Here is a 23766-nt window from a genome sequence, read left to right on the forward strand (position 1 = left end):
GAAACTTCCAATAAACTGCAACTTTCCACATATGGTGCTGGTTGCATGAAATCTTGTTGCCCCCGTTTACGCATCAAGTTGTTGGACTCAGATAACGCGAGACATGGTGATAAACCGGGTCTTTGTGCTAGTTTGTGACCACGAATGAGGCTGATTACATTATTAATGCGGATTGCTCAAGCTGCGTGCTGTGCAACCTTCAGCATGTATTCAGCAATAGTTCTTTCTAGTGTTGCTCATTTCCAGAGTTCACTCACTGCATGTATCTTGTATTGTGTTGTATTGTAGCAGTTATTGCAAATGCTACTTACCAGTATGCATCTGTTCTTGGCATGTAGGGCTGCTGATATTCATATCTGTGCATAGTCCGCCACCTAGTGTTGGGTCCGGATGATTGCACATTGTTGTCCTGGAAGAGTCTTCGAAGTATCACGAGATAGGTGGCTCCTCCCCTGGACTACAGTGCGCATGGGCATCGCCTCCATCCCCAGATTGTTTTTAGCCATTGGCAGAGATGGAGTGAAGAAAGTGAGTGATGACCATGCTATGAGCATATGTGTATATGAATGAATACTGCAGCTGCTACAGGCGCCGGGGAGGAGGGTGGGCGATATGAATATCAGCAGCCCTACATGCCAAGAACAGATGCATACTGGTAAGTAGCATTTGCAGTTCGAGGCATGTGGGCTGCTGAATTCATATCTGTGCATAGAATACATAGCAGTCCCTCCATTAACAGCGGCCGCCCGTGCCAGCTGCAGCAGTTTGAAAAAGCGTTTTTAGAACAGCCTGACCAACAGCTGCCTGCTGTCTGGAATGCACGTCTACACAGTAGTGCTTAGTGAAGGTATGTGTGGTAGACCATGTGGCTGCTCTACAGATGTCTTCCAAGGGAATGTTACCTAGGAAGGCCATAGAGGCCCCCAACTTCCTAGTGGAGTGGGCCCTTGGTGGGATAGTAAGAGTGCGCTTAGCTTTAGCATAACAGATCTGAATGCACTTTACTATCCATCGAGCAATCCCCGCTTTGGAGATTGCATTTCCCTTGTGTTGTGTGGCAAAAGCAACAAAGAGTTGTTTGGTTTTGCGGAAATCTTTTGTCCTGTCCACATAATACATCAAGGCCCTTTTCACATCAAGAGTGTGGAGCATGCGCTCCGCCAGCGTCTCTGGGTTTTGGAAAAACACTGGCAATTCAATTGTCTGGTTCATGTGGAACTGTGAGACTACTTTGGGTAAGAATTTAGGGTTAGTGCGGAGCACCACCCTGTTAGCATGTATTTGGAAGAAAGGTTCTTGGATGGTGAGCGCCTGCAGCTCGCTCACCCTCCGCAGCGATGTAATTGCTACTAGGAACGCAACCTTCCAAGTTAAGAACTGGAGCTCACAAGAGTGCAGTGGCTCAAAGGGAGGACCCATCAGCCTTGTAAGAACCACATTGAGGTTCCATTCTGGAGCTGGTGGGGTCCTTGGTGGAATGACCCTTTTGAGTCCTTCCAGAAAGGCCTTGATAGCAGGGACCTTAAAGAGTGACAGGTGCTGCCTATTCTGGAGGTATGCTGCCATGGCAGACAGGTGAATGCGGATGGAAGAGTACGCTAGATTACATCGATACAGGTGAAGGAGGTAACATATGATGTTCTGAATGGAAGCATCTAGCGGGTCAATGCTGTGGTTCGCACAGTAGATGACAAACCTCTTCCATTTAGCCGCATAACAAGCTCTCGTAGTGGGCTTCCTTGCCTCCCGAATGATGTCCATACAATCGGGGGGAAGATTGAGGTAGCCAAACTCTAGGACTTCAGGAGCCAGATCGCCAGGTTGAGCTGTTGCGGATCTGGGTGCTGAATGTCGCCATGGCTCTGCGTCAGAAGGCTGGGAGTGAGATGAAGCCTCTGATGCGGTACCACGGAGAGTTCCAGAAACGTGGTGTACCATGGTTGGCGAGCCCACGTTGGAGCAACCAGGATGAGCGTCATCGAGTGTTGCCTGAGCTTGCGTGCCACCAGCGGTATCAGAGGCGCTGGTGGAAAAGCGTACGCAAATCTGCCTGACCAGTTCATCCACATCGCATTGCCCTGTGATTGGGGGTGTGGGAACCTGGCGGCGAAGCTTTGGCATTTTGCGTTCTCCTTTGTGGCGAACAGGTCTATCTCTGGATGACCCCACCTTTGGAAGTACGGTTGGAGTACTGATGGATGTATCTCCCACTCGTGCATCTGATGGCTGTGCCTGCTGAGCAGATCTGCCATTTGATTGTCCTTGCCCGGGAGATGCTCTGCCATGAGGAAGATGTTCCTCTGAATGGCCCACTTCCACATGCTCTGAGCCAGGTGAGACAGCTGTGGAGAGTGTGTACCTCCCTGCTTCTGGATGTAGTACATGGCCGTCATGTTGTCCGTCCGGATCAACACGACCTTGTTGCACAGATGTACTTTGAACGCCTTTAGGGCCATGAAGATTGCCATCAGTTCCAACACATTGATGTGCATCTTCCTTTGCTGAAGTGTCCACAGTCCCTGCACAGTGTAGTGGAGTACATGCGCTCCCCATCCCTGGAGAGAGGCGTCCGTCGTCAGGATGATCTGTGGGACAGGCTCCTGGAATGGTCGGCCCTTGCAAAGGTTTTGTGGATTCCACCAATGCAGAGAGTTGTATGCCCGACCGCTCACCAACACTAGGTCTGTCAGTCGCCCATGAGCCTGAGTCCACTGACGTGCAAGGCACTCCTGAAGCGGACGCATATGTAGTCTCGCGTGCGGGACAATGGAGATGCAGGAGGCCATCATGCCTATCAACTGCATGAACACCCTCGCTGGAAGCGAGTGTTGGGGTCTGAATCGTTGGATCAGCGCCTGGATACTGGCGATTCTCACTGAATTTGGCTGCGCAGTGGCTGCCAGAGTGTTGATAGTCGCGCCCAGATACTGTCGCACGTGGGCGGGCTGGAGATGGGACTTTGGGTAGTTCAGAGAGAATCCCAGATCGTGCAGGAGGTGAATGGTGCGTGACACGTGGTCTACGCACTGCTGTTCCGTCTTTGCCTGAATAAGCCAATCGTCCAGGTATGGAAAGACATGGACGTGCTGGCGACGGAGATGCGCCGCCACCGTCGCTAGGCATTTTGTAAAAACTCTTGGTGCCGTGGTGACCCCGAACGGCAGGACCCTGAACTGGTAGTGCTGGTCTAAAATCTTGAATCTGAGAAACCTTCTGTGGGAAGGATGCAGGGGAATATGAAAATAGGCATCCTTCAGATCCAGCGTCGCTAGGAAGTCCCCCTGTTGAAGCAGGGGAAGCACCTGCTGCAATGTGAGCATATGGAAGTGCTCCGAGTTGATGTACCAGTTCAGTGGCCTGAGGTCCAGGATCGGCCTGAGTGATCCTGTATTTCTTAATCCCCAAAAAGGACGGGAGTAAACCCCCGTTCCCCGTTCTTGCAATGGAACGAGCTCTATTGCCCCTTTTTGCAGCATGACCAGAACTTCTTGCTGCAACAAGGTCAAGTGCTCGTCGGACATAGCACGGCTTCTTGGCGGTATGTCTGGTGGAATAGATGTAAGTTCTAGACAGTACCCGTACTGGATAAGAGACCTCACCCACCTGTCCGTGGTGATGGATCTCCACGCCGGCAGGAACTGTTGGAGTCTCCCCCCGACAGGTGTCGTGTGATCGGGGGGAAGTGACAAGACGTCACTGCTTGTTGGTGGTGGTGGACCTGGATGCATTGTTTCCACGTCCCCTGCCTTTGATATTGTTGCCTCTGTAGCCACCCCTGCCCTTGTTGTTGTTATACGAGGACTGGGAGCCACCCTTGTAGTATTGCGTGGATTGGGATGCCTGGCCCCTTGAGGTGCCTCTTGAGTTGGAGCGGCGAAAAGAACCACCCCGAAACTGCTGGCTTTGTAAAGCTCCCATAGATTTGGCAGTTTCAGTATCTTTTTTCATTTTTTCTAGGGAGGCATCCACCTCTGGGCCGAACAGATGGTCAGGATTCACTGTCTGCCCCAATATTGTGGTTTGTATGTCGGGTTTGAACCCTGAAATACGAAGCCAGGCATGACGTCTAAGTAAAACACTTGTATTGATGGCCCTTGAGGCAGTGTCAGCTACATCTAGGGCACACTTGATGGACGCATTTGTAATAAGTTTACCCTCCTGAATGAGCATCTCCCCCGCCTCCTTATACTGGTCAGGCAAGTGTTGAAGGATGGCCTCTAATGTGTCATAATGGGCCCTATCATAACGTGCGAGCAGGGCTTGAGTGTTAGAGATCCTCCAGATGTTTGCTGCCTGTGCAGCAATGCGTTTGCCTGATGCCTCAAAGATTTTGGACTCTTTGTCAGGGGGAGGAGCGTCACCAGTCGTTTGCGAATTTGCCCTTTTTCGAGCGTTGGAAACCACCAGGGAGTCCAATGGCAAGTGTCCCTTAATATAAGTGGGATCCGTGGGCGCCGCTTTATACTTCCTGTCGATGCGAGGATTGACCACCCGCGCCCGGGTGGGCTCCTTGAACACCTCCTGTGCATGCTTCAGCACTCCTTTAAGCATTGGAAGCGTCTTGACTTGCTTTTCGGCGACTGAGAAGGTGTCGACCAAAAAGTCCGCATCCACTGGATCCGAGTGGAGCTCGACGTCATGGTTCGCCGCAGCTCTCTCTATCAGTGCATTGAATGCCGCCGAGTCCTCCGTCGGGGACGTCTTTGCGGCGAAAAGTTGAGTGTCTTGCCCCGACTGCGGGTCGTTTGCGTCGTCGCCTGCTGTCCAGGGCACCTGCTCCTCGTCCGGGTCTTAGTACGCAGGATAGGTGTACTCGGCCTCTTCCTCGTCGACGTCAGGCACGGGGGAATGGGCCGGCGAGTGTTCCAGGGCTTGTGGAGACAGTGGTTCCATCAGAGCCGAAGAGTCCGCAGAGTACTTTTTGCTCTTGAGTGGAATCTTAAAAGGTTCCAAGGTCGGCTCCGATGTAATCTTCCTCTTGAGGAGCGACAATTTTCCCGTGTTGGCGTCGATGTGCACCTCACGACGTTCTTCCGCCGCGAGCGGCTGGAGCCGAAGCTTCGACACCACCAAGGCAGCCTTCGGCGACAAGATGTCCTGAGAGTGTCCGCTCTGCTTAGGCGCGAAGGCTTTCGGCGCCGACTTGGGAGGAAGGGTAAAACGAATGGGCGTTTGCCCCTTGGCAGGCTTCGTCGTGGGCCTAGGCCCCGCAGGGTCCTGGCTGGGAACCACAGACTGCTGGATCCGCCGTAAGGATTCTCCCACCTTCTTGGTAAGGGACGCCGAGGGCTCAAACGACTCGAGCGACTCTTCGTCTTCGAGAGCGTGTTCGACGGTAAGCCTCTTCTTCGGCGCCGACGCCCCATGGCCTGGCGCACTGTCGGCGTGACGCTTTTTAGAAGCCGTCTTCGGGTCCGCGACCCCTTTCGGTGCCGACGCAGCCGCGTCGGATGCCTTCACCTTCGGCGCCGACCCAGATGGCTTTGGGTCGGCCACTTTTGCGCGGCTCCTCTGGTCAGCCATTTTGGCGTGGCTCTTCAAGTCGGCCATTTTGGGTTTCGTGGAAGTTGACGCCTCCAGAACCTTTTTCACCAGCGCCACTTTTGGTTTCGGTTTCGCATCCGAGGGTGCGAGACCAGTTGGCTTCACTTTCGGTTTCTTGTGAGAAATGTCCGTGACCGGGCCCGGAGGCGGGGACGTAGGACTGGTCGTTAGATCTTGGGTAAGGCCCGAAGGCGATCCCTCGACCTGGGCCGTATAACGGGGAGTAACCCCGGAGTCTTGTTGGGGATGCTCTTCGTCCGAGCTATCACCCATTGCGGGACAAGCCCGGTCGTCGTCCCCTACCTCGTCGGAGACTTCGTCATAGGCCTCATCACCCGCGTCGCCGGTCTCTTCTCCGGACGCGGGGCCGGAGTCCGATTCTTGTACGTCGTCTTCTCCCTCAACCGATTCCTGGAAGATATCATCAGGTGGGGGTGCCGAAGCCGACAATTGAGCCTGGAGCCGATTAGCCCGGCGAATCTTCAAAGTTTTCTTGCTCCTAAATTTGGAACACGCCATGCAAGTGTCCTCACGATGATCCGGTGACAAGCATGTATTGCACACTGGGTGCACGTCAAGGTGAGAATACTTTGAGTGACACAGCGGACACTTTTTGAATGGCGTCCGCTCCATAGCAAGAGTGTAGTGTAGGCCCGTCCGCGTCGAAGCACGTGGAGGGGCAGTAGGAGATCGGAGCTGAGAGTCAGTAAGTAAACCCGAACGCAACAATACCGACGCCCAGCCTAAAGACCTTTTGGTCTCGAGAAAAGTAGAACAAACTATCGGTCCCGAGAGAGGGTACCGAAAACCATCCGAACCCGATGGCGGAAAAAAACAATCTGGGGATGGAGGCGATGCCCATGCGCACTGTAGTCCAGGGGAGGAGCCACCTATCTCGTGATACTTCGAAGACTCTTCCAGGACAACAATGTGCAATCATCCGGACCCAACACTAGGTGGCGGACTATGCACAGATATGAATTCAGCAGCCCACATGCCTCGAACAAAGCAGATTACTCACCTCTGCAGGGAACCAATGCACATTTTTTGACAAACCGCACACTACTTTGTGGGACAGTGCATTGTTGGCAAAGTTCTGTATTTGTTGTGATTCGATGTGGGAAATGCTTTGGTATTACGGTGAGTGACCATAAAGGTATTCTATTCCTGTCTTGGGGCTCAGTGCCCAGCAGAGTATGGGAGTTAGTGACGTGAGCAGGAGCCATTCTCTTTTGTTTAAATCTTTTATTGAATTTTCACCAAGAAAAGGACAGTAGAACCGCCACACACCAAACAAGTACGACATGTCAAGCTCCAGTGTGAGTAAGTGAGGCATGTTCAGCCTCCGTAGGAGCAGGTCAATAACATAGGCCGTATACATCACTATTGAGCAGCAGAACGTGTCCCTCGACATCCCCCCGCCGTCCACCACATAAAGGAATAACCCCAAAGCCGCAAGGAGAAAAAATAAGGTGAGAGTTACCAGCGCCTGCCCATCCGATTCCACTTAGATGGGTTCGGTTCCGGTATTGGGGTATCTGCCAAACGGAGAAGCCGTAGGTATCTAGGACAGCTCAGTTCACAAAACTCCCCTGTGAGCAGTGTCAGAAAGGGTCGCCAGAACTCTGGAAATTCGTCCCCCCATCCGGCCTGTACCAGGGACAGTTTCTCCATGCCAAGCACCATCCATAACCTGTGCAACCAACCCGTGTGTGGGGGGGCCTGTGGTGTTCTCCAGTGTGCTAAGATGTTTTGTGTGGCTGCCCCCCAATGCTATGGCGATGAGACGGCCCCTTTGAGACTTCAGAGGATATACATCAGGGCGTTGGGCAGCCCCAGCAGAATGTAGGCAGGGAAACGGGGGAGCTGTGTATCCAAGTGGGAATCAATGTCATCTAATATCATGTCCCAGTACCCTTGTATGCGATCACAACTCCAGGCAACGGTCACTAATGTTGGGGTCTGCTTGGTGAAGACGTTCAGGTGTGCGATACCAGTATGTGGCCCCTTTGGTTAGGGTTTCAATCAAACCAGCATGGTAGGCGGAGTGTCGTGCTCTGTGGTAGATACCACTCTATTCCTTGTGCGTCAGGGACCTTCCAAGTTCCCGTTCCCAACGACACCTGCCCGCGTTATATGTGTGGACATTCGTGAGTAGGAGAAATTGATACAGGTCAGAGATCAACTTCTTATCAGAGGTGCGAGTGACCAGCCATTTTTCATAGGGGGTAAGGTGTCGGTGTGCTCCTGGTTTAACTTCGGGGTTAAGAGCCCAGTGTCGCACCTGAAGATAAGCTAGCCTATCTCCCTCTGGAATGCCATAGAGTTTTCCTTCATCTGTTGAAAGGAAAAGATCCCTTCCAGATTAAAAAGATGCCCCAGTGCCTTGCAGGGATTTCGTCGCCAGTTCGCGTTTGGATCGAGTCCCGGTGTAAAATCGGGGTTCGCAAATAGAGGCGTCATGGGAGATGGGAAAGATGTCAGTTCGTGTTTGGTGGCGACACGGTCCCACACCTCCATGACCGTGCCTGTGATGTAGGAGGCGTACAGGTTCGCTGGCCGGTGACGCCTGGGGAGAAAGGGAATTCCTAGCAGGGGCATGCCTGCCACTGCTTGATCTTGGGAGAGCCAGGTCTTACCTGATTCCAATTGGTGCCATTCCACCAGGCTCCAGAGTTGTGCGGCGTAAAAATAGAGCTGTAGATCCGGTATCCCTACTCCACCATGGCCCGGCGGGAGGACTGCGATGGTCTGTTTGAAGCGCGGTCGGCGGCCCTGCCAGATGTAGCGTGCCAGTTTGGCCTGCATCTGTTGGATCCAGCCTTGCGGTGGTCGCAGGGGAAGGGTCTGAAACAAATAAAGGATCTACGGCAGGTGAGTCATTTTCGTGGCGGCTATCCTCCCCAGCCAGCAGAGGGAGTATTGTTTCCATCTCCGGAGCTCGTCACGGATCTGCACGCAAAGCTTGGTATAATTCGCTTCCACCGTGGCCGGGAGGGTAGGGCCTAGGAGAACACCTAAGTAGGGGACTGTGGAGTCCGACCATTGCATAGCATGTTCCTCTCGTACTGCAGCTAAGGTCTCGGGTGCCAGGGAAAATATTAAGGGCAATCGACTTTTCTGTGTTGATTTTGAACCCGGAGGCGCGTGCAAACCTGTCAAGTTCAATAAAGAGTGCCCGTAGCGATTGAACAGGGTCGGTCAGAGAGAGCAAGATGTCGTCCGTGTAGGAGGCTGATTGTGTGTGTGTCTCCACCAAACCGAATGCCCTTGATGAGAGCATGTTGCCAGACTCTCTGAGCCAGCGGCTCCATGTAGAGGGCAAACAAGATGGGGGAGAGGGGGCAGCCTTGCCTGGTCTCACTGGTGATCCGGAAGCGTGGGGAAGTATGCCCGTTAACTCTTACCGTGGCGTTGGGTCGACCGTGGCAATTGAGGATGCGGGTACAGAGGACGTCCCCCAGGCCAAACTGATGTAGGACCTGCTCAAGATAGGGCCAGTGCACCCTATCGAATGCCTTTTCGGCGTCAATAGTTACGAGCAAGCAGTCCGATTTCGTACGCGACCCTGCTTCAATGAGGTGGAGGACCCGCTTGGTGTTGTCGCTGGTCTGTCGCTGGGGTATAAACCCTGCTTGGTCTGGCTCCACCAGTTGTTGCATGTAAGGTGCAAGTCGGCTGGCTAGAATACCCGTGTAAAGTTTGAAGTCTATGTTTAAAAGCGATATCGGCCGATACGAGCTGCAGCGGGTCGCGTCTCTGCCATGCTTCGGTATGACCGAGATTGAAGCCTCCAGAAGGTCCGCGGGGATCGCGCCAGGCTGGTCGAAGTAGTTAAAAAGATCTCGCAGGAGGGGGGCCACCTGGTGGCAGAACGTCTTATAAAAGGTCGTGGGGTAACCGTCGGGCCCAGGGGACTTCCCGGGTTTCAGGTGGGAGATCGCGGACACCACCTCTTGTAGGTCTATGGGCCTATCCAGAAAGTCCGCTTGGGCTGGGTTCAAGGACGGGAGGTGTGCTCCCTGTAGGTAAGACTGACCCGCTTGCACGTTGAGCGTGTCACTGGTAGAAAGGGACCGATAATACGATCCGAAAGACTCCGCTATTGCCGCATCATCTGAGGTAAGGTTGCCCCTATCTGCCTGTATAGCCTGCACCCCTTGCCTCTGGCCCTACTCACGCAACTTGTTCGCCAGTAGCCGGCCGCAGTGATCTCCCCCCATGTAGTACGCCCGCCGGAGACGGAGGGCCACATATTCCGCTGCATTTTGGTCTAGTGCGGCTAACATTTTCCTCTTGGCGCACAATTGACGCCAGGCCGGCGCCGCGCATTTGCTCCAGTTCTGAGACTCGTTGCATAAGTTCGGCTCTTTTCTGCGCCCTTTCCTTATTGTTGGCTGTGGCTATAGAGATAAACTCCCCGCGTAGGACCGCCTTAAGGGCAGCCCATTGAGTGGCTCGTGTGGTATCTGTATTGTTGTTATGTGTCGGGAATTGTGTGATAGCCGTTTTAATCCGTTCTAGTGTTGAGGGGGTATGGAGAAGGGATTCCCTAAGCCGCCAGTGACGTTGTGGGGTCGGTGTGGCTGGCTGTAGGAAGGTGGCCACCACCGGGGAGTGGTCAGACAGCGAGGCTGGTAGGATATCTGCATCTTGTGCTCGCGCTACGAGTGGGGACGTGCAGAGGAAGTAGTCCAACCTGGCGTAAGTCTTGTGGGCCCATGAGTGGTAAGTGTAAGCAGTGCTGCGTGTATGTAGGTGTCTCCAGAAGTCGGTGAGGCCAAGATCTAGGAGGTGTGCGTGTCCGGACTTGGAGGGCCCCCACCTTACCCCACCTCTGGCAGGAGCGGTCTGCTGTGTTGTGGAAAACTAAATTTAAATCGCCTCCAATCAGCAGGTGTCGCTCATTGTTGGCTGTGGCAGCTGCTAGCGCTGTCTGGAGAAATGTTTCTTGTCCCTCGTTGGGCGCGTAGACCGAGCCCACCAGAATAGTTATGCCTGCTATTAGGAAGCGGTGTACCAGCAGTCGCCCTTTTATTTCCGCCTCCCGCTGAAGAGCCTTGCCTGTGAATGATTTGGATACTAGTATTGCTACCCCGGCAACCTTCCTGGAGGAAGACGAGAAGAGCTGTGTGGGAAAGGCACGGGATTTAAATCAGTGTTGGTCTTTGGGCAGCAAGTGCGTCTCCTGGAGAAGGCAAATATCTGCCGAGGAGTGTTCCAGTAGGGACAGGACTGCACGGTGCTTAATGGGGTTATTGAGCCCTCGCACGTTCAGGGAAAGGACCTTAAGTCTGGAGTGCGTCATCAGGCATCTGGGTGGCTGTCAATGCTCTGAGTGCAGTGTTGGAGTAAAACTGAAGGCCTAAGAAAAACAAAGAAAAAGGTGGACGAGGGGTGTCAACTTCCCTCCCAACCTCTGCCCCCCAACCTCTCCCAACCCCCCCCAAACCCCAACTCCCATCCCCTCCCCCCGCTTTCCTCCCCCTCACCCCTCCCTCCTACCACCCCAACAAAATCCCACGTCTCGCCCTCTTCGCGAGACTTCACACCACCCCAACCCTCCCTACCCCAACACCCCAACAGTGAGAAGTCAGTGTCCCAGTCCTGCAGGTCCATCGCAGGGCTACGGTGCAGTAGTTTGGTGGAGCGCTTCCACGTGGTGGCTACTGTAGCCCCCCGCCCGCCCCCTCCCGGCCCAGGTGCAAAAGAGTGCTGAGCAGTCCCCCCCCATTGTATGAGCTCAGTCGGCAGTCGACGTTTCTTTGGCCCCCTCTCGGATGGCTAAGGCCCTCTCTTGAGAGATGACGTGGGCCTCGGGTTTCAAGTGTGGTTTGGGCGAGCGTCTGCGGCCGACACTTTGCCATCCTTCTTTAGCTTGCCCTTGTGATAGTTCCGTGGGTGTTTGCTCTTCCGGTTGCTCTATGCCCAAGAGCACACAAGTGTCATGCAGTGATCACAGTTGATGGAGGGCTCCTTTCCACTTAAACACCAGTCTTAACGGGTGACCCCAGGAGTATGGTATCTGCGCCTTCCGTACAAAGTCTGTGGCTATCTTGAAGGCCTTCCGCTTTTGTAGTGTGATGGCCGAGAGGTCTTGATACAGGGCAATTGGGCAGTTGCGTAACTGAAGGGGTTGTTTTCGCTGAGCTTACTTAAGGATCCTTTCTTTGAGCGGGAAGTCCGGCAGGAAAGCCAATATGTCCGGTGAGGGGTGGGCAGACGAACGTCTAGGGAGCCCCACTCTGTGTGCCCTGTCTATCCTCACCACAAAGTCTGTTGGTTCCCCCAGGACGTCGCAAAATAAGGCTTGCAGGTAGCTTGTTATGTCTGTCCCCTCTTCCTTAAGAGGGCCCCCCCCCCCCCGGACCCGTATGTTCTATTTCCTCGCTCCTGGCTTGGTCAGTCTCTTCAATGGCTGCCACTCGTTCCCCTAGGCCGTCTACCTCTCTTCTAATGTCCCGGACCTCTCCTGCCACTTCTTGTTGCAACGTTTTGAAGTCATCTCTGAGCGTGTTGGTGGTCTCGGGCGAGGGCGGCCCTTTTTCATTCCTCGCCTGGGTCTTAGCGAGCAGTTCTGGGAGTGTGTGGTCCCCTTTCCTCCGCTGGACGGTCATTGTGTCCTCGGTCTCGGCCCTCACCGGCCCCTCCGAAGGATTGTTCTATGTGCCCGGCGCTTTTGTGCTCGCCGGCAACGAGTGATGTGTCCATTCGGCGACTGCCGACTCCGCAGCCTCCTCTCTGCTAGGGTCTTGAGGGAAGGGCTCCCTGCCCCAGGGGCCGCCGTGTTGTCTCCCCGGTGGCAGGACCCTCCCGGGCGTCCCAGCGGGGAACGGTCCCTCGCGTCGCCAAGGTCCGACCGCTCAAAATGGCGCCTCTCACTGTGGTCCGAAGTCGGGTGCGCCCGGGTCGGGCGTCCGCTGACACTGCGGCCGCTGTCGTGCAGGGTTTCAGGTGATGGGTTCCAAGCCCCGGGGTCACTGCGCTTACTCCCCGTTGGTTAGTCTCTCCCGGTCGCCCTGGCTGCGGGTGAACTCTATGAGCTCCCCGGCAGGCCTAGCAGTTTAAAATGGCGCCTCCTGATCTATCCCTGGGGTTGGGAGCGTCCGCGCCGGGCGACCGCCGACACTGCAGCTTTGCACCGCCGGGACCCCGATCCAGTCTCGGGGCCAATGTGTCGACCCCTCGCCAGCTGCTTTAGAGCGATCTGCGTGGCCCACCAGGCCCCCCGGGCCCTCTCCCGATGCTGCCCCACGCGGCGCTGGCGGCCGTGGGGGAGTCTTCTGCCGTTCTCCATCGCACTCGTGCCTCCTCACCTCCTCGCAGGCGGCGCAACGTTCCGTGTGCGGGGGTATTCTCCGTTGGTGGGCCCTCGCCGCGGTCCTCTGTCTCTTGCCGCTGTCGGCCGACTGCCGCTCCACGACCAGGGGAGGGGGGGGGGGGGGGGGGGGGGGGGGGGGAGGAAAGGGGAGGTCCGCGGTCCACGAACCTCTGCTGCCGGGCCTCCGCTGTGCCGCTGCTCAGGTTCGGCACCTCCAGGCACTCGTGCCCCGCCGGGCCGGCTCGCCGCTCTGCTGCTTCTGGTGCTCCACCCGGCGCTCCCGGCACCTGTTCGCGTGTGGACTGGGCGGTAGCTGCGGCTCCCCGTCTCACTGATGCACCCTCTTCGCTGTCACCACGTCCCTAAGCTTCCCGGCACATCCCAGTCGCCGATAACGACTTTTGGGGGGGGGGAACACTGTGCTAATTATCGGCCTTGGGTAGCGACGGGACGAGGAGCTCACTGGACCTGCGACCGTCTACGCCGCCATCTTGGCCACGCCCCCCACCATTCTCTTTTTAAAGGCAGTGGGACAGTCTACTGTTGTATGAATATAGCTCAAGAGTCAGGCAAATAGAGGAATCAAGGATGACAATCTGAGAAGAAACTACACAATCTCTTAAAGGTCACAATTTCACCTATTCTTGCTAGGCTGAAGGACACCAACATGATGGGCAAGGTTTCGTGCTCTAAACCCTTCTCCCAAAGACCCTCCAAAATTAGACTCGCACCAGTAGAGCAAGACGGAGTCGGCTCATGACTCGGCTCATGACTTAGACCCCAGACAGATGAGCACCATGCACACGGCAGAGTGAGAGAAAAAGAAGCACCTGGTAAGTTGGTGCTCTGCAAGCACAAGAACGAACTAGATTTCCCCGTGTAACCCTTTCTGTCTTCACCACTTCATGCAAGCCTAATACTTTTACGTAAAGCCCAGATAATATTATTAACCGTCTTCATATTTGAGGACTAAGAACAAGAGGACGCCTTGCACACAAGTTTGGGTAATGTAGCAAATTGACAAGAGCAGCAGGTGCAATGGGCATCTGTTCCGTCCACTTCACCACAAACTGAACAGATTCCCATGGTTGGAGTCACAACCATTTTGGTCTGTTCCCACTGAGATACAAAAGATCTCAGTGATGGTGCTTTTGATCTCATGGCTAACTCCTATGGAATTCCTCAAATTTCATTCTTTTCTCCTTGAGGCCGACTTTAGAAAGTACTAGACACTTGAACACCCACCTGGGCTGCCACATATGCGAACATAACTCAGTAAAGGTCTTCTGGTTGTTGTTCCTTCATTTCATTCCCCCACACCCTGCTCCATGTACACGCAATAAAGCAATCATTTGGTTACATTACTGTCATATAAAAACAATAAACTAAAATACATTGAAGCCTGTTTTCATATGTTTTGCTACCAAAGCATATGCAGGAACCGGTCTTCTTAGAACTAACCTGTAGTTTCAAACATTAACACAATGACTCACTCCTAAATGGGAAAGTAGGTTTTAAGAGGGTTCTAAAAAAGTATGAACTCTGAGATTTGACATCAAAGACAGACTCGGCCAGACTGAATTAGAATATCAAGCAGCTCTGGTTGTGTTAAAAGGTCTTTGATAGCAAGGTAAAGTTCACTCAAGAAATCTCTAGTTACCTCAAAACGATATTGCTCTAGGTAATATGGCCACTACTGAGACTTAAACAAAATCCTAAAGTCAGGTTTGTTGCCCAGTAGTGCAGTCATTAAAAGGCCCATTGACAGACTTGTGTAAAGTTCACACCATGAGTGACCTCAAAAGGATCTTAAAATGATTTAGTCTCTTTTTACCATTAACCTTCTTGTTAGTGCTTTGTCTCCTGACAACGAGTCTTTTGTAATAACTAAAGCACAGAAACATGAAATACTCTTCTAGAGTAGCAAATAATAAAGAGCAGAGCAGAGCATTGTGGATTGGTCGGGTCAACAAGATTTGCGCACCATTATCAGGGTGCTACAACAGCTTAACAAGATTACATAGAAAAAATAAAGATATCCCACTATTGTTCATTAGTGAAAGAGGAAATAACACCTAAGTCACTGTCCTAGTTTTAAATGTTAAAAATACAGCAACAAACAGGCATTGTGCGTACCTTCTCTACTACATCCAGGTCTCCAGCAGTCATAATACTTCTGACAAGCTTTCCAGCATTATCTGCCACAGCGTATGCAGATGCCACCACCCGCATCAGCACAGATGCACAGGCCATTGTGTGAGCTGAAAAGGAAACGGACACTTCAGGATTATTATTATCAAAAGAATGTGCATGAGGATTGAAGAAAGTCAAACAAGGAAATTACCTATCTATTAGTTAACTTTAATGTTTAGATCAGGATGTTCTTATCATGCACTCATTATGCAATCAGGATCACCTCCGGGCTAGAGGTTACAGAGCTTAACAAGAATGATGCGAGGTTATCGGACTGCTGGAAAAGAGGCAGAGATGCTAAAAGGAAGTAAACTGTAAAAGGTCCACTGAAACTTCAAACAGGTGGTGATAACCCTGCTAATGGTAAGACAGAATTTTGAGAGGTGGACACGCTTAAATAAGAAGGAGCTACCTATTCCCTGCACGCTGCTAGATTTAGGAATCAAGAGTAAAGTTACTTGGAAGGACCAAAATAGTAACAGAGAAAGTAGAGGTAGATTTCCTGTGTCAGTAACAGATTAGGACAACAACTATGAACTGAACATTGCTTGCTTCTAGGAGCAAATTCAGTGGCCAGAGGAGCCATATCTGCGTAACAAGGGAGAGGTAGACAACAGATCTCTGCATCAAGCTGTGCTGAAGCTCTCAGCATACGCAGTCTGGGCCCGAAAGAAATCCCTGGAATTGCCTGTTAAATGCTAGAAAATCAAAGGAATTGCTCCTGAGACACGGTTTTAGCAGAATTCGACACTGACATGACAACAGGAACTGCATCTAAAATGCACTGTTGTGGTTGGTCTCCTGGGAGACTCATAACTTAACGACTCTGGATATCTCAAGGCAGGCACTGCATCTCCTGCAGTTTAGGTTTAGTGCAAACATCAAATAATGAACCTGCTCTTTTTCACCTTCTAGATGTTGTGACCATCCCTCTAGAAACAACAGCCCCAAAAATAATCTTTATATGTTACAATCTTTGCTTTGGATTATTTAAATTTAAAGTGACTTCTCATCACCCATTAGTAGGTAATCCCAATATGTCAAGGTTCCGTTGAAACTTGAAGAAGTTGTAGCATGTTAGGTTACAGAACATCATACGGTCCAGTAATGGGCTGAGGCAGAGGTTCAACCGGAAAGGTAAGATGACTAAGACCTGATGTACGCCAGTATTTGTGTGTAAAGGTGGAAATGTAAATGGGAGCATTAGATTATGCTGATCCTGAGAGACCGGTAGATGAGACCCATTTAAGGATGCTGCCCACGGTGCCAAGTTCTTCTAGTCTCACTAGAAGAGAATGTGTTGGACTACTGTACTGAATGCGGCGGACATGTCCAGAATTACAATTGTGGCTGCTTAATTTCCATCCATGGTGGTCTTGAGGTTACCTAAAACAGAAATCAGAGAGGATTCAGTGCAAAGGCAAATTCCAATTTGTGACTCTAAAAGTAGGAGATTTTCTTCAGGAGATCATAGATAGTAGTGAAAGCTGCTCATTGGTTAGTTTTCCTAAAATGGACCAATCAAGATTGGGCTACAGCTGACCCAGTCTGATGGATCCAGATTATTTGACTGGATGTAGGTAGGATATGTTGGGGGCTGAGGAGAAGGTGGCTGATGATTCTGATGATAATGAGTTCTTGATAATAATTATAGCTAGTGATGGGACAACCTCTGCGGCTAAGATGTTCTTGTGGGTCAGTGGCAGACAGGATCTGACAGTGAGCCTAGAGGTTTATCAGTCTTGACCCAGGTACATAATTAGAAGGCTGAGGTCAGGGTCCAGAACCAGTTGCTGGCATAGCCTTTTTATTCTTGGTCTTCCTGGGCTGAAGTTGTGTTCCATCTGTGTTATCCCAACATCTTGACTTATGCCACTAAGTTTTTTTGTTTTGGTTTAAGAAAGCCTGCGATTGCTGAATGTCAACAGTGGTGCACCTCAGGTTGAGGAATTTGATGAGGTTCCTTCAAAGAGTATTTGACATAGGAAATCTGCTTGGAATAAATATAGCCTGTTTGCATTCTTGATTGACTTTAGGTCTCCTACTGAGTGACTGGACATTATTTATTGTGCATATTCACATATTTCTTACTTTGACACAGAACACAGGAGTGATTTTTGTTTCCATCTTTTTGCATCCATTTGATGAGCCAATGGGTGTTATGAAAATGGTTTAAGCGCATGTATGTCGTAAGAGGAATGATTATGCCGAAGGGTTTGGAGAGCCAACTTTATGCAGAAGGTTTTGGAGAGCCAACTACAGAACTTTTTCATGTCTGTTGTTTGATCCTGAGGGAGTTTGCTGAGTTGAGCACAGTGAGGCTGAGTCTGTTTTACTGTCTGCAGATCGCTAAACTCAATGTTGTTAAGCTCCTTGTGAAGAGATGGGTGATAAAAGAGATCAGATGGCTTTCGCGCTAGACAACAGATAAACTGTTACTGTGATGAGGTCAAACAGGGCAAAGAAGGTGTATGTCAGTCCTACTACGAACCAAGTGACGGTTGAAGCCTCCAAATTTGGCACAATCGTTTGTAGCTGTGGCAGAGGTTAGTTGGACCAGATGTTCACATGGCCCAATATGTAGAAAATGAGCTTGTGTAAAAAGACATCCAGACTAGTTCGGCTGTTTGGCAGTGGACTGCAGAGCAGAAGAACTGCACACTAATTACATGGGAGCAAATAACAAGGAATGATTCTCAATTTATCATGGGAACACCTTGAACATTAGTAGTTTGTAATTATTCTTTAAAAACAAAGTAGTTCCTTGTGGCCTTCGTCTGGTGCTTTCATATCAGGATTCAATAACCAGAGGCATTAGCTCATGAGGTACAGATGAAAAGAGTCTCCTAATCGGGTTTCAGTGACAACGAGAATGACTGTTTTGAGTCTTGGATCAGTTTGGAGATGTTTATCATATTGATCGAGAGCGAGAGAGTCCTTTCTTCTCAAGTTGGTAAAGTAGCGAGCAGTCTGGGTTAGCAGGAGATATAGTCAGTAGGGTAGGGTTGAATATGTAGGCTGCAAAAAGGTTAGCAGGCGTAAAAGGTATGGATGGTAAAGATTGAGGGATTGAAGGATCAAGAGAAAAACTGGTGAATGAATTATGCTGAGAAAAGGATAGGAAGAAATGGATGCGAGTTTGCATAGATGTCAGACCTTTTAACGATGGGTGAGGAGTGCTGGTGCGTATGGAAGGTGTTAGGGAAGTATACGGGAGACTAAAGTGCCCAAAATGAGGCGAGAGATGCATGTGGGAGGAAAGTGTGGAGAAGTGTGGCTCAATGGTTAGAGCAGGCAGACCTCGATGCAGAGCTCTGGCCAGGGACCAGGGTTCGATTCCTGCCCCGGCGGGTCTCGGGCTCATTAATTCCCCTGACTGGATATTCTCGCCTCAGTGCCTATTCTGGTCATGGGTCCCTCGCTGCAACTCTGGGCAATAGCTTGCTTAATCTCCACAACGGCCCCAACAGCGCTAGGATGCCTGGCTTCACCTTGGGGGTGCCCAGGAGTGGACACTTCACAGGGAAAGCCAGGAAGGGTTCCCTTGCGGTATTCGTACAAGCGCCGGGAAACCCACTGTGGGTAGCTGTGCGCTATACAAGTACAAAAAACAAACAAGTGCTGGGACTTTAAGAGAAAAGGGAGTAAAGGGAGCAGGATGAGAGAAAGCACTATAAGGCATCGATTTTGGTAAGATGCGAAAGGCTTTAGAGGAGTAATGTTGGAGAAAGAAGGATGTAAGTGGGTTTTGGAAGGTTTTTTTGAGGAGGAAAGAGATGTCTGGAAAGATAAGGGGCAGCAAGTGAAAAGGGGGAGAGAATAACTTAGAGACGAAGTTAAGGCTACTGAGGTAGCAAGGGGAGAGTTGAGAGTTAAACAGGTGGAATTATGGAGGAATGACAAGACATTAGAAAAGGAAACGAGGGTCGGAGGCAAGAGAAGAGCAGAGAGGGAGGGCCAGATGGGGACCTAGGATTGGGTGGAAGTTTGGCAAGCAAGAGTTAGTAGGGAAAGTGCAAGCAGGAGGGCTAGATACTAAAGGTGAAGGGGATGAGGGAGGAGAGTGTTTAGCAGTTGGGTCAGGACATTTGTGTGGTAGAAAGAAGAGGTTTGATTGCCACAGGAGTGTGGACCGGTTCGGGTGAGGCATACAAATATGAGAGGAGTAGAGTAAGGGTAATGAAAAGAGACTTGGGCACGGGATACATTTACTTGTTGAGGGCCAACATGAGAGGAGAGGTCAGAGTGGAAAGAAAGATTGCCAGTCGCCTGCGAGACAGCCGTCTAGTCACCAGGAGAGGACATTAAGTGTTCTCATGGGATAGAGTAAGGGGGAGTAGCAGCAAGATGGGAGAGGATTTATGGTAGAATTAGGAGTGGAGGGTAATGAGCGCATGGGGGAACAGGCTGGGAAGTGGGCACACGAACAATCGGAGGCATGAAAAAGAGCAGGAGGGAGAGGTGAGAGTCACCAGGAAGGCGATAGGAGGACTCTCAAAGCACGAGTATGTTATGTTATGTTATTTGGATTTTTTAAGCGCACAGCTGCCCCAGCTAAGGGGCGTCCCGGCGCTGTAACTGGAAAAGGTAACATAACTAATAACACAGAAAAGTAGGGAGTGGTTAATAAGACAGAGGAAAGAAATAGGTTTTGACAGCTTTCCTGAAAGCAAGAAGGTCATCCAAAGAGCGAATGTAGGCAGGAAGTACGTTCCATAGTTTAGAGGCCAAGACCGTAAACGATCGGCCACCCAATCTACATTTTTGAAATCGGGGGACAAGTGCCAGATTTTGGCCAGCAGAACGAAGGCTGCGCGAAGGGGTGTACGAGGACAAAAGGTGCTGAAGGATGATAGGGGTGTTAGATTTAAGAATTTTGAACGCAAAGCAGAGGGCCTTGAACTCTATGCGCCTGATTACTGGTAGCCAGTGCAGATTGAAAATTGTGCTACGGGCTGAGCAGAAGCATGGCAGGCCCACCAGGGCCCTAGCTGCCGCATTCTGCACCCTTTGAAGTCACAAGACTTCCGCCTGGTTGGCGCCCAAGAACAGTGAGCTCGCGTAATCGAGCCTCGATAGTACGCTAGCTTGGATCACCATCTGGCGGGTGGGGGCATCAAAAAAATTGAGGATAGGCCTCAAGCCACGCAAAATGCCGAAGCACATGGATGCCACCTTCTTAGTGTGGAACGAGAAGGTTAGTTTGGAATCCAACCAGACGCCAAGATTTTTGAGTTCGGAGACAGGTTTTGGGGGGGTCCCAGCTCCTTAGGCCACCAGCTAGCACCCCACAGATCAGGATGTTTCCCCAGCACCATCACCTCAGTTTTGAGGGCGTTGAGTTGTAAACAATTGGACGTAAGCCAACTAGCAACGGCCCTCAAACCATCCGCAAACTTCGATGCCAGTTGGTCAGAGTCCCCGTTAAGAGCCACCGCCAACTGGGTATCATCGGCGTATGATACCATAATGAGACCCCCAACTCTTCGCAACCTCCGCCAAAGGTTGAACGTAGAGGTTGAAGAGAGTGGGGCTCAACGCCGAGCCCTGCGGGACTCCTTGAGTGATGGCATGGGGCTTGGATCTGAACGGTGGCACTACAACCTGAAAGGATCGTTCCAAAAGGAACAATTGAAACCAATCCAACGCCCTGCCTGAAATACCGGCCTCACCAAGCCTTCGAATAAGAATGGTGTGAGATACAGTGTCAAAGGCGGCACTAAGGTCCAAGAGGACCAGTGCCGCCGTTTGACCTGCATCTAGTACAGAGCGGAGATGTTCAACCATAAATAGAAGTGCCGTCTCTGTACTATGTCCAGATCTAAAACCATTCTGTGTAGGATCTAGAAGATGTGCAGATTCCAGATGGTTTGTTAAGATGTTATTCACATGGGCCTCTGTAATTTTTGCCACCCAGGGAAGTAGGGAGATGGGTCGATAACTCTCCGGCTTCAACGGATCCAATCCAGGCTTCTTTATGATGGGCATGACGCAGGCAGCCTTCCAACTAGGTGGAACTGAACCGATGGTAAGGGATTGCTCCACCAGATGGAAGATAGGAGGAAGGCAAAAGGACGCCGAGTCCATAAATTGGGCAGGTCTCAAAGGGTCATCCGGTGAGCTAGACTTGACCTTGGCCGCTAGGAGATTAAACTCCTGCTCCGATGGTATAGAGAGAGAGGCCAAGCACTGAGAAGTACGCAATGTCAAGGTCGTACTGTCAGGGTCAGCTTTGGGAAAAGAGCGGTAGATGGCATTTACTTTTTCCACAAAGAAGCTGGCTAACGACTCACAGTGGGCAAGGGAACAGATCTCCGTAATAGGAAGTCTGTTTACTGTGAGCTCCTTCAAGACTTTGAAAACCAGTTTGGACGGATTAGAGCTCGCCTGGAACTCCCGTGCATAGTAATCAGCTCGGGCCCGGCAGACAGCTCTGTGGTATGTCTTTACCTTGGCCAGGTAGCATACTTTCAGGTCTTTATCATAATACTTCCTCCATGCTCTTTCGGCTTGTCGGCAGGTAGCTTTAATACACCTGAGTGCCTCCGTGTACCAGGGATTAGGCTGAGAATGTCGATTCCTGCTCCAGCCAGCTGGGATTAATACGTCAAGGACTTTAACAATCCAAGCGCAAAAGATGGTATACCCAGTTGCAACGTCATCCGTGTGAGCCAGAGGTGTGGTGATCAGGAGACGATGGAAGTCCTCCAATTTGAGCTTTTTCCAGGGCCGCCTGAAAGATGTTTAATCAGGCTTCCCAATAGATTGCGTCACCATTGTGACAGAAAGCTCAATGAGGTAAATAAAACGGTACTCAACAAAACACTGAAAAATTAGATCTTACCTTTATTCATGCCATTGGAAGGACAGAGCCATTCTCCAGTCTCATATAGCCTCATACTCGGGTTTTCTGATGCAATTGTGTCCTTCTATGTGCTGCCTCAATCTCCCTAAAATTGTGTTGTTGTTACGACATGCAGGATGCGTCCACCCTAATCATGAAAGTGTGCTGGAGCCCTCCCAGTTTTTTACAAGTAAATGGATCAATACTACTCCAGGGCTTATGCTTGAGCGTACAGCCCAGTCTGGAATCATATGTAAAGTCCAAGGGAAAACTGCAAATAGCTACACACCATCTCGGAGAACGTATCTCTTGATCTCAGACCAAAATCCTCCAACCTCTCTTGAGGATCTAGAGAGATGGGGGCCATATTCCGGTAAATAGACCACATTGAATTACTTCGACAAAAGCACAAGTATAAATGCTGACAGCTACTGTAAAAATAAAAAAGTAATATATTCACTGTTAATGTGTTAGAAGATTAACCCAAAAATCAGTGAAATTTCAAACTTGCATTGTCGATATGTGCGTTACAATTGTGCCCTTTCTGAAAGTGTGAAGCATATCAGAAATAAGTTCGCCACCGCATAGTTGTACAGGCACGTTATGTGCTTGGGTGGTGAGCCCCGCCGCCCCCCTGTGCACGTTCTTGTGCCCCCTGGGGTAAGGCAGAGCTCTCGAGCTGGCCCTGGGGAGAGGGTGCTGTACTCAGTGAATTTCTACCCTGCCATTGCTCAGCAGTAGTTTCCACTGAGCTGCTGAACGACCCCCTCTGAAGGAGGCAGAGGCTAGGTGGGGTCTCTTGCTAGCCTTTGGGCTGCATGAGAAGTCCGCAAGCCACAGACCCAGTTAAAGGTCACAGAGAGGTCAACCTTTCTTCAAGATTCCAGAGCCGCACACTTTGTCCCCTGCTCTTTGGAGATGCGGTTCAGGTCAGCCAGCAAAAGGTTTCATATATTAACCAGCCAGTACAAACGCTTACACCGAGATCTGACAACAATAAAGGTTAGAAAAAACGTCAGCAGTAATACATCTTCAGCCATGTTTGATCAAAACAGACTTTACTTCAAAATAATTAGTTTACACAAAGGTAAATAGGACTTAATAAATAAAAAGACACCAAACCAACACTCAACCTTATCCTGGTAAAATATTCACCTCACCTCATAAAAAAATATATTATAATATATCCGGATGGATCTTTGCCTCAGAAACAAAAGGTCGCCTTCGGATGGTTTTACACGGAGTGAACTTGCACAAACGTAGCCCGGCTTAAAAAGGTGACAACTCTCGGTGACTGTTCAGTCTCGCTATGGCTGATGGGTAGTTTTAATCTAGATAATGTCTGGATAAAGTGTGCACTGGCACTTTATCTGTCAAAAGCATATTTTCTACGCAATGCGGTTACGAGATAAAAACGCACCTTTCTATTTGCAGGAGGTGGTGAAATGCTGAGCGCTGAACACGTGAAATCACTGCTATCGAAGTTCACGTCTGGGCCATATCTTTGGGCGTGGGCTGTTGGCCCAACTACCCCTCCACGCACTTGCTGCTTAGGATGGCCGATAAACGTGGACTGTGTGGCTGGCCTGAAACAGAAGCTCTCCCGGCTTGTACCCGACTCCAATAAACCACATTTCGGCCAGTGTTTGTACTTTAAATGTGTGATTAGACAGCACGCCCTGATGGAGTTAAGATATGCCGAGGTAAATCTATTCACACCTGCCAAGTCTGCACAGAACTCTGCAATGGGCTTCCTTGTGGCGGGAGGGGAGAGACACGAGCAGTATTGGGGTCCAGCGCCGTCTTTTAATGTTCTCCGTTTGGTGAGAAGGGCACGCATTACACCCAGGGTTACCACCAGGCA

At 50.9% G+C, this 23766-nt stretch overlaps 1 protein-coding gene across 4 annotated transcripts in view; it reads right to left on the reverse strand.

Annotated features, from left to right (window-relative positions):
• The window catches only part of BPNT1 (3'(2'), 5'-bisphosphate nucleotidase 1), a 238623-nt gene that overhangs the window by 161989 nt on the left and 52868 nt on the right, over positions 1-23766 (reverse strand). For 3 of the 4 annotated variants that reach the window (XM_086927922.1, XM_086927923.1, XM_086927920.1), the window contains exon 2: positions 15002-15126. In XM_086927922.1, the coding sequence (XP_086784048.1) occupies positions 15002-15118 (117 nt within the window). In that variant the 5' untranslated portion in view covers positions 15119-15126. Of the gene's footprint in view, positions 1-15001; positions 15127-23062; positions 23214-23766 lie in introns of those variants that run through there. The other variant, XM_086927921.1, reaches the window with a different exon arrangement.

The sequence above is a fragment of the Lissotriton vulgaris genome, chromosome 6 (assembly GCF_964263255.1).
Source record: "Lissotriton vulgaris chromosome 6, aLisVul1.2, whole genome shotgun sequence".
NCBI lineage: Eukaryota > Metazoa > Chordata > Amphibia > Caudata > Salamandridae > Lissotriton > Lissotriton vulgaris.